Source organism: Corvus kubaryi, unplaced genomic scaffold (genome assembly GCF_017639235.1).
Source record: "Corvus kubaryi isolate FWS band 111438036 unplaced genomic scaffold, C.kubaryi_AGA036_p1.0 split1-131, whole genome shotgun sequence".
Classification (NCBI taxonomy): domain Eukaryota; kingdom Metazoa; phylum Chordata; class Aves; order Passeriformes; family Corvidae; genus Corvus; species Corvus kubaryi.
This window is the reverse complement of record NW_024582073.1, coordinates 19,846,236-19,859,873: the sequence shown is the minus strand read 5'-3', so window position 1 is coordinate 19,859,873 and position 13,638 is coordinate 19,846,236. Positions and strand designations below refer to the sequence as shown.

General features: G+C 40.0%; 1 protein-coding gene across 6 annotated transcripts in view; it reads right to left on the bottom strand.

Moving 5' to 3' along the window:
- Positions 1–3,272: 3,272 nt before the first annotated feature.
- Positions 3,273–13,638, bottom strand: part of EVC (EvC ciliary complex subunit 1) — a 50,481-nt gene continuing 40,115 nt past the window's right edge. For 2 of the 6 annotated variants that reach the window (XM_042053471.1, XM_042053474.1), the window contains 7 exons: positions 11,502–11,708; positions 10,577–10,721; positions 9,587–9,692; positions 7,527–7,653; positions 6,520–6,613; positions 5,225–5,333; positions 3,273–4,210 (listed from right to left, as the gene is read on the bottom strand). In XM_042053471.1, coding sequence (XP_041909405.1) covers positions 4,129–4,210; positions 5,225–5,333; positions 6,520–6,613; positions 7,527–7,653; positions 9,587–9,692; positions 10,577–10,721; positions 11,502–11,708 — 870 coding nt within the window. In that variant the 3' untranslated portion in view covers positions 3,273–4,128. Of the gene's footprint in view, positions 4,211–5,224; positions 5,334–6,519; positions 6,614–7,526; positions 7,654–9,586; positions 9,693–10,576; positions 10,722–11,490; positions 11,709–13,638 lie in introns of those variants that run through there. The other 4 variants (XM_042053472.1, XM_042053473.1, XR_006020526.1 and 1 more) reach the window with 4 other exon arrangements.

Below are 13,638 nucleotides of genomic sequence, written 5' to 3'. Positions count from 1 at the left end.
CCTGTCAGGTCAATGTGATTCTCCAATGATGTCTCCAAGAAGAAATAGCCTAAGCCCCTGCAGCCTGGCTGCTGCTACCACGGCACTGCTGAGGGGCAGCCTGCAGGACGCCCCTGGATCCTGGGCTGTGCCTCCCCAGGCGAGGTGAAGGATGCCTCACTCGGGTGGTTCCTGTGCTTCCATCAGAGAGATGGCACGTGCCATCGCTCATGGAGGGCTAAACAAAGCAAGTAAGGGCTGCTTCTCTTACCACCTGGAGGCTATTTCATAACAATGTCCCTGCCCCTACATCACTAACCTGTCCTTAAAAAAAATAAAATGCTACCAGTAAAGAAAATGTGGGTTAGCCAGTGATCCTGAGTGCATGCTGCAGAATAGGAAACTGCATTGCGTTTGCTCCCTTGCAGGAACACCAAGCTGGGAGATGTTGTGAACTTGGTGGGGAGCTGCTGTTATGTCAGCTACAGCTGGAAGCAGTGCAGAGCTTTCAGGCTTTCTGAATAGCCAAACTTCTAAATATCTGGAGCCAGCTACGACCTTTCAACACCTGATGTAGCTCTAATGATGTAAAACTGGCTCTTCCCTACTGCTATTTGCAGTCTGCTTAAAAGTATTCCCTATGACCAGCCTGGGAAATACTTTTGTCAATCAAGTGATGTGGAAGTGAAAGCTGGATCCATGGATTGTTTTCTGAGTGTATTTTGGGCCAGTTTGTCTTGTGTTACATTTTGTCTGCTACCAAAGCAATGCAGTTACATGTTTAAATTCTAGTGTTTGTAGCAAAGCCTGCTAATTATGGTGCTAAGACTGTACTAAAACTGACAGCTATCCCAGCCTTTAAGTGTTTCTCTTGGCAATATATTGGTCTTTGTCCTCAAGAACTAAAATCTCGGACTAGACCAGATCAGATGACCATCTGCTCTGGGTTCCAGTAGCCAACACCACAAGCTTGAAGGAGGTCAGAAGAGCAAGCAAGCATACAATGCTAATCCTCCTCAGAGTGTTTACATGATTCCCAGTGCTTTGTAATTTCTTGAGAAGCAGCAGCATCTCTCTAGCTCTCAGTGAATTTTTCTGCCATGCATTTGCCAAGGTGCTTTTAAACCCAAGTAAAATCCTGCCACTAATGGCTTCCTGGAGCAAGGAATTGCACAGCTTAATGCACAATGGCAAAGTTGATCTAGTTCTCTTGGCATCAGCTTTTCTTGCCATTTAGACCTGGCATGGTTCTCGAAGACCTCACATAGCAACAGCCTTACAGACCCAAGGGAGTGGCAAGCAGAATTCACTGTAGTTTGCCATGATTTCATCTTCTTGACATAAACATTTGTCCAAGGAAAACTCTTTAGGGTACAAAATATCTACACAGATATTAATCTATCAGTGCATCTAAATATACAGTGGCATTAATAAAACTAACCTACTAATGTAGGTGTTACATTAAAAAAAAAAATTAGAAATATCACAAATCTGCATGATAGAGACAACTGCATAATTAGAACATCAGTCTGGAATAACAGTGATTTAATTCAAGTTGTATTTTAATCCTGTGTAGTTGTCAAGGAGCTCTAGGTACAAAAAAGATGTGTATTTTCATTCCAGGCTCAACAGAACATTGGATTCTGCATTTTTGATGTTTTGCGTCAGGAAGTGCCCACAAATTCAGTGCTTGCAGCTGAATTTTCACCTCCCTTAAAAATTCAGGGATGTCTGAATGTACCATGCTCTGTTCCTTATTTCCTTCCCTCTGCACTTACTACTAAGCTACCAGTCCTTGTTCATCTACTCTTGGTAAAAAAATAAATCTCATTCATCTAAACAAACTGACTTTAGGATAGTTTTTCATCATGGTTGTGATGAACTTCACACAAACTTTCCAGATAAGTTTCAGTGGTGGCAGTGAGGGCTGTTGGGAGGGGATGTATGGGAAATAGAATAATGTTACCCTCAATGCTTAAAAATAGAAGGAAAAAGGCATGACATTTTTCCCTAAATTTCCGCAGGATTTTTGATGTAGAGCATGATCAAAGTTCCATGTTATCCTTTCCAGAATAAAGAGAGGGTGCTCTGTAGTTTTACACTACAAACTGAGTATTTTGAGCTGCGACTGGTGCCTAGGTATCCCATTTTCCCCCTGTTCTGAGTCTGTGATTCTATAACATAACATAAAAGTTCAACAGCGTTAACTGCAAAGCAACTGCTCTGAGCTTTGTTTTGCATTTTCTGCACTTGTTTCTTGGTCCAGTTAAACTGTCTTGTTCAGTATCTGCCTCACTGACAGGCAGTGATGGCAAGTGTCACACGATGCACATCTGCACATGACATTTAACAGGAACTTGGTGCATCCATGGAGAAACTCAAGGGGACTGAAATCACTAATGGGGACAAGAGTAGCGGGTGTTTTGACAGGAGATTGCTACTGTGTTTGTGGGAGAAAAGACAGGTGGGTAGAACCTCCATGCCAGGAAAGTCAGGCAGATGGAAGGCTGGGAGGTGCTCGCACCCGGACCTGGGGGGACTCGGGGGATCGCACCGAGCACAGGGACCCTCCCTGGCTCCCTCCCGGAGCTCCCTGCCCGCCACCTCCACCAGCGAGGGGATGGCAACACCGCGGGCTGCCCGGGAGAGGGCACTGCTGCCCTGCTTTTGGGACAACCCGAACTTGGTTCTTTCCTAACAGAGGGAGAAAGCCCTTTAGGCCCTTTAGCCAAAGCAGAGCAGCGCGGAGACCCCACGCGGGTAACCAGAAACCCACTCGGGTGGTCAGAGGCCCGCTCGGGTGATTCTGCTGCACCCTGGGTGTGACAGGAGCCACTGCTGCGCTGAGGGGTTCAGAGCATCGTTGGCTCTGATGGCAACAGCTCCCTGAGCCATGAGTACAGAGAGCTCTGCAGAGTGAAACACGTTCCATCCAACGGGAATACGGCGCTTCTGTTACACAAAAAAAAAAAAAAAAAAAAAAAAAAAAAAGAACAAGCAGCGAACCAAAATGTCCAGACTGGGAAGGCAGAGAGACCATAGAGCCAAAGTGCTGAAATACCAGAATCAAAAGCTTGAAAGTGTACAATTTAGAAATTCTTGTTTACAACTGAGATGAAAATAAACCATTTAACATTGGTGTGTAACAGGCCTGGTGAACTCATTTGTACAGCAGCAGTTTTGTCTGAGGCAAACTGCATAACTGATGTAGTACTCTCCATCCTGCACCAAAAGACAACCTTTTCATTAGCAAAATATATGTTTATTTTCAAAAAGCCACTTCATGAAAGCTGTAGGATTGCTTAAGTGGGGCAATTTATTACCCAATACAGGTGCTCTGTACAGCCAGTAAGAATTAACTGCTTTGCATAACAAGAATTCCCATAGGAAACATAATGAGCATAACAAAGTATATTGGAAACAAAAGGGTGCACTTAAGGAAGAAGACTAGAAACTGAAGTATAAAAAGTGAAAGAGTAAAAACCAGTTTTGTCTCACTTTTCTCTGTAAGTAATAATTTGAATTCTGAGACAAAGGCAGAGAAATACATACACAAAAATCTTTGTACAAATTTTAAAAAGCATACATAGGACTGGAAGCACAAAAGTATAACAAAAGAGAGACCAAATATCATCTTCTGATGTACTAATACCATCTGAAGCCTGTTTACATATTCTTTACATTTTTGTCTCTTTTTGTTAGGCCAAAGTAGCAATCACAAAATGTCAAAGACCCAATGTACCACAGCTCAGGCTCAAAAGTCAACAGTACATCAGTATTGTGATGAAACCTTACTGAGACACACCGACCTGGGCCAAGTGTGCATCTGCTCTTCTAAAAGCTCACTTCCCTCAGGTTTATTCCAAATCTAAAACTGTCCTCCCTGCATATTACCCAAGCAATCTAAAAGAGCTTGTAGTAAAGACTTCCTTGTTCCCCCTTAACCAAAACCAAGAGGGAATGTTTTATTAACAGCTAAAGGAAGTTGAGACTGATTCTTGGTCTGCAGCTAAAAAAGATTTATGGGTTATTATTGATTTTCTTTGCTGTTCCTCAGCAAAGCAGCTCAGTAAGTACCTATAGCTGCTGAGATTCCCCAGAAGAATGCTTTGGTACACTGTGTTCAGACAGCTCATACAAAGGCTTTTACTACCTACTGCCTTTCTTTTTTAACATCTTTGAGCTTTTCCTTGGTTCAGTCTCCCCTTCATGTGAACTCTGTGACATCTCTCTGAAAGAATAAATAAGAAAAAGAAAATTGCAGACAGTTTTTAAGATGCTGTACTTCCCTCTTAAACTAAATTAATTTTGGTACAAGAAAGGCACATGCTGTATAACTTCTGCACTCACTGGTTTCAACTGCCTCTGTTGAGGCTGCCAAAATGAAGTTGCAAAAAGATAAACGTTCCTTTGTTGGGTCCCTGTTCCCTACACATGTATCCCTTGTTGGCTGTGGGAAAGGAGTGTGTGAAAAGGGCTGATGCCGTCAGGGAAAGGAGCCATCTCCTCAAGTCAGTCCCAGGCTGAGGTCACTCAGGGGATAAATACTTTTCCCCAAAGGCCTACGGCTCCTGAGAACCAACTGTTTGCTTTGCCTGTCAGCAGGATTTTCTCTGCTCAATATATCAAGCCCCAGCGACCAGCTGGCTGGTTTGATCTGCCTGTAGTAATCAGCTGGCATCTTTCAGGTTTGTAGCCATTTCTTCTCCTCTAGTTAGCACCCAGCATAAGCCAACTGAAACATCTATCACGAAAATCATTGTGAGAGCTGCTACCCTCATCAGCCAAAGACTGGCGCTTGCCTTTGTTCCTGAAATAAAGGTGGAAATTGAAAGCCTAAATACCACAGACCATATTTTGCTACATTTCAGCCTAATGCCATTGAATTCCCTTGTCTCTGCTGATTTATGCTATCTTTGACTCAGGTTTAAAAAAAACTAAATAAAGGAAATTTGGAAACAGTACTTCTCATTTCCCTACCTTTAATCAAAGTTATTTATAAAATACAGAGCAGCACAGACAAGCAAACACAGATGAATTTGCTAACTTTAAAAAAGATTATGGGAGAAAAAAGGTTAAGTACATGTGAGAAGTAAATATTACAGAAGCTCAGCTAGTGCAGACATTATGTTTTGAATTTGATTGACATACCTCCTTATGAAGTAGATTTTGCAGTTTTTGTATTAAAAAAAGGATTTTTTTATAAATAGCTTTTCACATACCACATTTTTTGTCTCTAATGTACCTGCATAAGGCAGAAGTCATTCCATAGGGCTCTTGAATATTTTCATGAGAATCTTTTTCTGCTGATTTGGGTGACTGGAAGGTCTGTCTTTTGGAATTTGTTTTTTCACCTGAATTGCCAAATGCATGTGGAGTAAAAAAAAAAAAGATCACATGGAGTAAAGCTTGTTTGGTTTGATTAACCTAAAGCAAAAAAATACCCTCTAATGCTTCATACATACCTATCTATTATTCCAAGGAAATCACTCCACTTTACATTAGACTAGCATACTGCTTTTTTTACCATTGGTTAGTTCTCACACAGCAGACCCTGAACTTCCAAACTAGCTGAACACTGAAGTAAGATTCCATGTGGTACAACAGTTGAAAGCCCTATCATATATTTTCTTAGCAAGTAACTGGTAATGGCTTTTTATTACCACCAAACAGAAGAAAAGCCAGTTCATATTTTCAAGTGATTTGAATCAGAACAACATGATGTTAGAAATTCACTGCTTTTAGGGCCCTAACTAAGCTTCCACATGTGTCCGTGTGGTCATGGTGCCTACCAGGGGAAACATTTCTGCACACTTGAGAAACAACAACTGGGGAGAGAGACTTCAAAATTGTGCAGGTGAGTGAGTTGCTTTCCCCTTTCAGGCACCCATCTTGCCTTTCAGCATCTTTCAAATGCAACGCCATATTTTTCATTCTGATAATGAATGACAGAAAGATTGCATGGTTCAAAGGATGACACTGCATCCTTTGCAGACTAGGAAACAACTGCCATTCTAAAAATTTGTCCCTAAGTATCTCTTGAAGAATGAATTAGTATAATTTGTTAAAACTACAGTAAATTCATAAAAATAGATCGAGCTTCCTGATTCAGTAAGATTGTACTTTTGAGTATGTGTGCGGGAAGGCAATTCTTCCATTCTACCAGGAGAATGAAAGATGGGTGATTCAACGCTGCTGTTCTCCCAAGGGTTTAGTAATTGAGGTGAGCACAGTAGTTTCTAAAGGACATGACAAAGACATGAAAAATGTTTTGGTTTCAGCAGGGCAAAGCCTTACTGATCAACAATGTGATCAATTAGTTAAAGGCTGCTCTGGAGTGAGGAAAGGTGACACTTGTTTGTGGCTGTGCTGCTGGAGAACTGGGTGACCTTGAGAGGTTCCATTACTTTTCTACATCCCAATTAGGGAAATGGCACTGATGAAAAATCTCTCCTGAAGCTCCAATGTGTTATACCGCAAAATCTGCACCGATATGTGGAATTATGCGGGTTTTTTTAAACAATTCAGGATAGTACTAACCTGCTGGCTTGCTCCTTTTGGAAGGCTTCTTCTTCACAGTCAGTGGAATTCGGGTCAGCACAGCCAACTCACTCACAAAGTCCTGCTCTGCTTCCTGCATGCAAGGACAAAGCAGCAATCACTCAACACAACACAGCTCAGCTCTGGGTTATGTTATTCTACATGTGGCATGACAAAACAGGCACATCACTGCAGAAACACAGGAAACAATATGGCCAGCATCAGGGAAGTGTTCCTGCAAGACAGTGGTTGTCTTGGGGTGACTTTATGATGTGTATCCCATATTGCTGCACCATGCCCAGAAATTAATTCTTGTGCCTTTTTATGCCTCTAAACTGAGCCTGAGAGGGGGAAGGAAAAACTGAGCAAAACTTTTTCAAAGCAGTTTGCAGCTTGTTCAAGGTCACACAGCGATAGCAATTTTTTTTTTTCCCAGCTGCAGCAGGGGAGTGAGGAAGCACCCGGCTGGCTGCTCCCCAGGTCAGTTTCTGGCCAAATGTTCAGTTTCTTTTTCCTCCAGAGAGAGACTGAGAGTTGAACTTTTTTCCTTCCCTGAATTTCAGATTTTCTCCCTTTTCTACTGGACTGCTTCAATATCAGAGCACATCAGGAGGACTTTCCACTGGGCACAGAGGGCCTGGCCCTGGGCCAAGCCCCAGCTCCGAGGAGACCAAAGGGAGGACTCCAACACTTTCCCAGGTTTTTTCTCCACAGCGAGAGATTTTATTATTCAGCATTATTTTCCTTTTCCTGTGTGTTTGTCAAATAAATAGTTTTTATCTCTTTCACTTTCCTTTGAGGAAAATTTATTTTTTCCCAAACCTGGTGGGGGAGGGATGGTTGTAACCTGCCTTCTCTCGGAGGATATATTTCTAAATTTGCCCAAACCGGAACAGTGGTGAATGTTAGCACTGATTTCAACTTGGGTAGCAAAGACACCCCTACAATCTGTCCCATGTTTTGCCATTGAATGCTTCAGATCCATGAACCATTTTACCCTGATTTACCCTTAGCTGATTCTCCAACTCAGTTTCTAGGCAGTGCAATCCCAGCAGCTTCTGTTTTAGAGACTCCAGACGAATTTGTTGCTGCAGTTCAAACTGAGCCAAAATCTTCTTCTGCTGTAGCACTATCCTGCTCAAGAGAAATGTAAATGTGCAGATGTTGATCAGTGCAAGGGAGGAATACAATTCTGTCAAAGTCTATTCAGAAGATTTTGTAGGGAGAAAGGCTCATTAACAGTATTGGCCCAGCCAGCTTCTGCTGGGACAGAAAATTTTGTGGTAGATTTTTAGACTTACTTATTTTAATAACCTGCCTTGGCTGTCCATAGGATACAAGGTCCTTTTGGAGATACGAATTACAGGAGTGTGGAGTGTCCATGCCTGGACTTTGGGAGGTGGAATTCAGCTCTTAAGTTGACGTCTGCTTTCAAAACCATTGTATGTTTCTAGGGTCAGTTTTACTGTCTGCTTGCCAAAGGGACAAGCTGTTCAAAGATCAGGTGTGAGGACAAGGGATTAAGAATTAGGCATTTCATCCAGGGCTCTTCAGTACCAGACTGAGCCATAGACATGGTAATTCAAAACTTGGCAATTGAAAACATTAACAACTGTATTATTCACTTGTTTTACTTTTCTGGTTAAGGATTATTACTAATAAGGTATAACCTGAATGGCTGTAACTGTGCTGCATCTGTGTTTCTTCTGTTTTCCTGCCTGATCTACCTTAAAGCACTGCTGTCAATCACCCATCAAATTCCTCAGGGAAGGAGGTAACACAAATTGTTTCTGACATTTACACTTAATGAAGCTGCTGTTGTAATGGTCACTGCTTACAGAGGTTACCTTTCAAAATTTGCTTTTTGAACTCACACTCATAACCTTGCACCAAAGGGCAGAAAGAAATAAAACAATAAAACAATGTCAAGTTTATAGGAGTTAGACAAGTTAATGTAAACTTTGTCATTAATTTACAAAAGACTGGACCATAAAAGAAATCATAATGGCAACAGGAAAACAGGTTTGGCTACTGATGGTTAAGAGATCAGCTTAGATGCTGAATAGTTAAATTCTTCAATACCACACTTCTGCTTGTGTGAAGGCAAATTTAGTTGTATTTTGTTTTAATATACCAGAATAGATTACAGGAGGAAAAAAAAAAGAGATAAAAGCTAGAAGTGAATTTATAATCAGAATAAACATTAAATTTGATAATGAATATCTAACAGATCTTTTATGAAACCCTTTATTACATAAATCCATTTTTATACTAATTCAAAGGGGGATGAAAAAGTGGGCAATTTCTTTCAATTTATTCAATTCTTTTGTCTAAAGAAAGATTTAACCTCTTTACAATGTCAAAATTGCAGATGCTGTATTTTTCTGGATAATAAACCAAGAGTAAAAACATAAAATGATTACAAAAATGTATCATGTACATGACAAGCCATAGAGCTTTTTATGACAACTTACTCCTTTTTAATTGCAGTGTTTTTCATCTAAGTTTCATAAAAACATTAATTAATTAAATGTGATTTTTATTTAGCTAAAATTTGAGGGATTCCACTCTAAATTTAGTGCAAGTAACCTTGATTGTCCTAGGCATTCATCGAAGCCTTCTTGCCATTTTGAGTGTTTTTTGGGTTTCAAACATTTTCTCTTCATTATGGTATATGTTTTCTCCACAGCAAACTAACAAACACTTTTGATGTTCAAAAGTATAAAGGATGGAATGTAATGAATTAGACAGCATTGGTTCCCATCCTACATTTATGTTAAATTTATTTTAGAATTTGGGATATGTTTTGGCATTTTATTTCATTCTCTTTTCAAACTGCCTAAGTATAGTTCTTCAATCTGTAACTAAAGACCATCAAAAAGTTAATTTAATAATAAAGTAATTCTCTGAGATCAAAGGGCAGACATCATTTGGAGACAGATATTTCTTTTCCATCAAAGACAAGTATAAAATACAAATTCAAGACACTTATTCAGCTAGATATTTATGTAGATCTGCAATCACTCACAAAGTTTAAATAGACAGCAATGCTGCTGCCTGGTCTAACCTTTGGTGGACTGTGGATGACACATTTAGGAGGCATTTGGTGGGTTTTTCTTTCAATGCCAGTTCATTTTCTTTATTCTTCAGTCTGAGCCTTTCATTTCTCTCTGCTGAAATAAAATTTTTGTAAAATTTTCTGCTCAAAATTAAAAACTCTTGAGTTGTGAAAACCTTCATCACAAATTAATCCCGGTTCTAGGTAGTTTTTCCAAAGTTACTGCTCCTTAGGGAGCACTCTGCCACTGTGATCTGTTGCATAGAGAATACTTTGTGCATCATTTAGCTGAGATGGGAATGTCACTGAATTCCCATTCTACCTACTTCTCCCACTACGCTAACTGATTAACATGGAATTCAAAGCAGAAATTTTCTAAAAAGACCTTGATGCCTTAAGCAAGAATTGTAATACATAAACAAAAAATGCAATATAAAGAAAACCCCCACTCAGAGGTGGCTTATCCCTGGGAATGCCCAGCTTCACAAGATGTCCCCTCAATTGACAGCAAACTATTCTGGTTACTTTTGCATATGCTCACACTCTGTGACTGAGCGCTTATCTGCTGAGCAGGCTTCTGACTCTTGGCCCTGAAGTCCTGCCTGGCAGCAAGACTTGGGCACATCTGACAGACAGGACCTTGCACCACTGTTTTTAAATAAAACAGAGGGGAGAGATGGATGGGTATGTAACAGATCAGGGGACATAACTTTCATTTAGGGAGCATCTAACCTTTTCTGAACACTCAGAGAGGTTGACAGGCACCTTTCTTACCAACTGCACCACCAGGGAGCAGCTATTGAATGTACTCTGGGCTGGGCTGGACTGGCTGTGGGAAGGGGAGGTACTCTCCACCTTTTTTTCCTGTGGCTGTGCCAGGCAGACTAAACTCAGATTTCCTAGGCCAAGGGATGCCAGAAAAGCAAAATCCTCTAGCCTTACATTAAGCACAGTCACTGGGAGAGAGAATTGTCTTATAGTTGTCAATATCATACGAACCTTGTAAGGATTTCAGATGTTGAAGCTTTTTCCCTTCATAACCTTCTGTGATTTTTCCTAATTGCTGGTAGTAATTTTGCACCAGTCTGTTGATATTATTGCTGGTCCCATACACACTTTCGACAGCAGATTCCACCAGTCTCTCCTGTATCACACAGAACAAGTCACAATTCATTTTCCACACCCAAAAGTGTTTTGATCTGCTTAAAAAACGCCATACCTACTTTGGTATGTGCACACAAAATTGTGAATTTAAAATTTGGCTTTACAAATGTGGCATACTGAGATACTGAAAACCATGCAGCATTTCAACATGAAAAAATTGCAGCAAAATGTTTCTAATTTATCTCATCTCCATCTGGGAAGGGGTCATTCCCCCATCCATTCAATCTCTACAGCCCATTTTAACAGCCAACCCAACTGCCAGAAAAGCAAGCTAATATATGTGTAGCTCTACTGTGACTTTCCATTACACAGAAAATCCAAATATTTACTTTGGAAAAAAAATTAATAATCTATGAAGTAAGTTTTAATCTTGATTTTATTTAATTATTTCTCTATGAATTAATATTCAGCTGTTAGTATACAAACACCACTAATTAGCCATAGAACCTTTATCAGTAGATAACCATCTCCATTTCTTTCTTCTTTTTGTTATTCTCTGCCATCAAGAGTTCTCACAATTTTTTTCCTGTTCCAGTGTTTGACTTAGTAAAACCTGTTTTGGCTGCTGTAGCAAATACTGTACTGCTACGTAAGTGTTAGCTTGTAAATACTTTGCAAGTTATGCTCAGTTTTAACACAGGTCCTAATGGCTTTCTCCTGATACTTCCAGGCACAGGATAAGGCATACATGAAATTGCTTTCCACCTGTGCAAAGTAGCCCTTGTTTTGTTTGTAAAGCTGCTACTGACCATTTCCGTACCTTGAAGTCCTGTCCATCATCTGAACTCTTTTTTTCAGCTTCCCCTCGGGCATGCTGCAGCAGCGTCTGCCCAATCACCTGCTCCATGTGCTGCTGAAGAAATTGAAGAGCTTCTTGGATTTCTGTGACCAGCTGCTGGTGAAATTCTAAATTGGTTTCTTGTGTTTCTTCCTCAAGCTTCTCCTCCTCTTCACGAATGTGGGACTCCTGGTAATCAGACAGTAAGACAGCATTGCCATTTAAATATGTTGACAATTGTAGCCACCTTCACTTTTGAAGTCCTGCACCCATTCAGAATACTACAGTTTAAATAATTGTAATAATATAATTTACAGTGGAAATTTGCACATTCATTTAACACATCTGTCTTTGCAACAGAACTATAGCCTCTGTCATGATAGATACAGTAAAAGTTGCATCCTGTCCCATCAGTGATGTATTCACATGTATGTGAAATATCCTGAGTCCAGTAAGGGATAATCGTGGATGAGTCAATAAACTGCACAGGAGCAAGGCAAGTATAGTTATGCACCAGGAACACTTGTGCAGTTTGTGTGCTCTACCTGAGAAAAACTTGGTATATAGGCACTTGGGAGTACCAATACCCTTGGGAGCACCAACAGTCCTTGGGACAGGTCACGAACATGTGTAATAGCACTTGAAAACCATTTGCACAGCATCCTCTGGTGGTGAGTTCTAAAGCTTCTCCACACATTCCTTAATTTTGAACTAGTCACATCTAGTTTTTTAAATACACTTTTCATCTAAACTCTTCAGTGAACAGTAGTATCTGCTTACCAGCACGGCCTGTTCTGTCATCCTTAAGTGTAGCAGCCTGCCATAGATGGCCTTCTGCTGCGTTGCTGATGCCCTTCTTATATTTACATATTCAGTTAACACTAAATAACATCAAAATATTCCAGGAGATTTGACAGTACCTATTTGATGCCCTCTTGGAAATAAGAAATGCAAGTAGAAGAACAACATTCATCTGCAGAAATGTTCTTATTAATGCTGGGTTGTTCTGACGTGTTATATTTATAGCTCAGGCATATGTTTTTGAGGTTTTTTAGAAAGCTGGAATGTCATTAAACTGTTTCTCCTTTTTTTAGAGACCCAATGTCATGTGATTATGCCCAAGCTAGGATTCATTACAGTCATTTTGCATTCTGTATGAAATCAATGGATAGATGTGTCATAGTCCACCAGCATAAAACTGGCCCAAAGAAAAATTAAGCTTAGGTAAAACAACAAAGTATGTCTAAAAATCTGGTTGGGTGTCTGTAAATTAACCTTTTCCTTAACTCCTTATAGATTGGTTCTAGCTTTGGAGGTTGTTTGTAACATGTTTTGTCTCTCTTGACTTTACACAATTCTACACCTATGCCCTACTTTTTCAGCAGCAAGGATCTTTTATGTGTATTTTTAGGCACTTCCTTGTGAGATGGGTTTTAGCAGGACTTGGAAATAGGCTGTAATGAAGAGAGGCCAAAGGAATACTAATATCTGGGGACATTTCATTTCCATTAGGGAACACAGTGATTGCATCAATTAACATCTCCATGTGAGCTAAGTGAGAGGGACTAGTGGAAAGCAAGAGGAATGCAGTGATATGCATTTGTATTTTATTATTTTATATTTTATTTCTTCTGAAAGTTAATGAGGTTTTTAAGATTTTCAAAATTAACAGAAACTGCTTCAATTTACATTTTTCAAATATGAAAATGGCAGGACACAGATTTTCCTTATTTCTCTTCCACATTGAGATTGAGGGTTTGTATTATGCAAATCAAAATTAGAGGGATACAAAATTTTATCTCTCGACTAATTACACAGCAACAGCATGGAGCATAGAGCTGCAATGTGTTTGATGGGTTCAACCCATATGTGCAGCAGCAGTGGGTTGGGCAGGGGCTATCACTGACACCTGCTGGGAAGGTTGTCTGAGGTTGAAGTATGAAATGTGGTGTTGTTCTATGTAAATATCCAATGTAGGTAATTAAATAACCAACAACACTTAATAGATCAACACTAAAAACCAGTCACAAACAGATGTGAAAGCGACCTACGGGAATATCATGTCTAAAAATCCCTTAAACTTTCTTTTGTCTTCTTGACCTACAGTAACCAGATAATT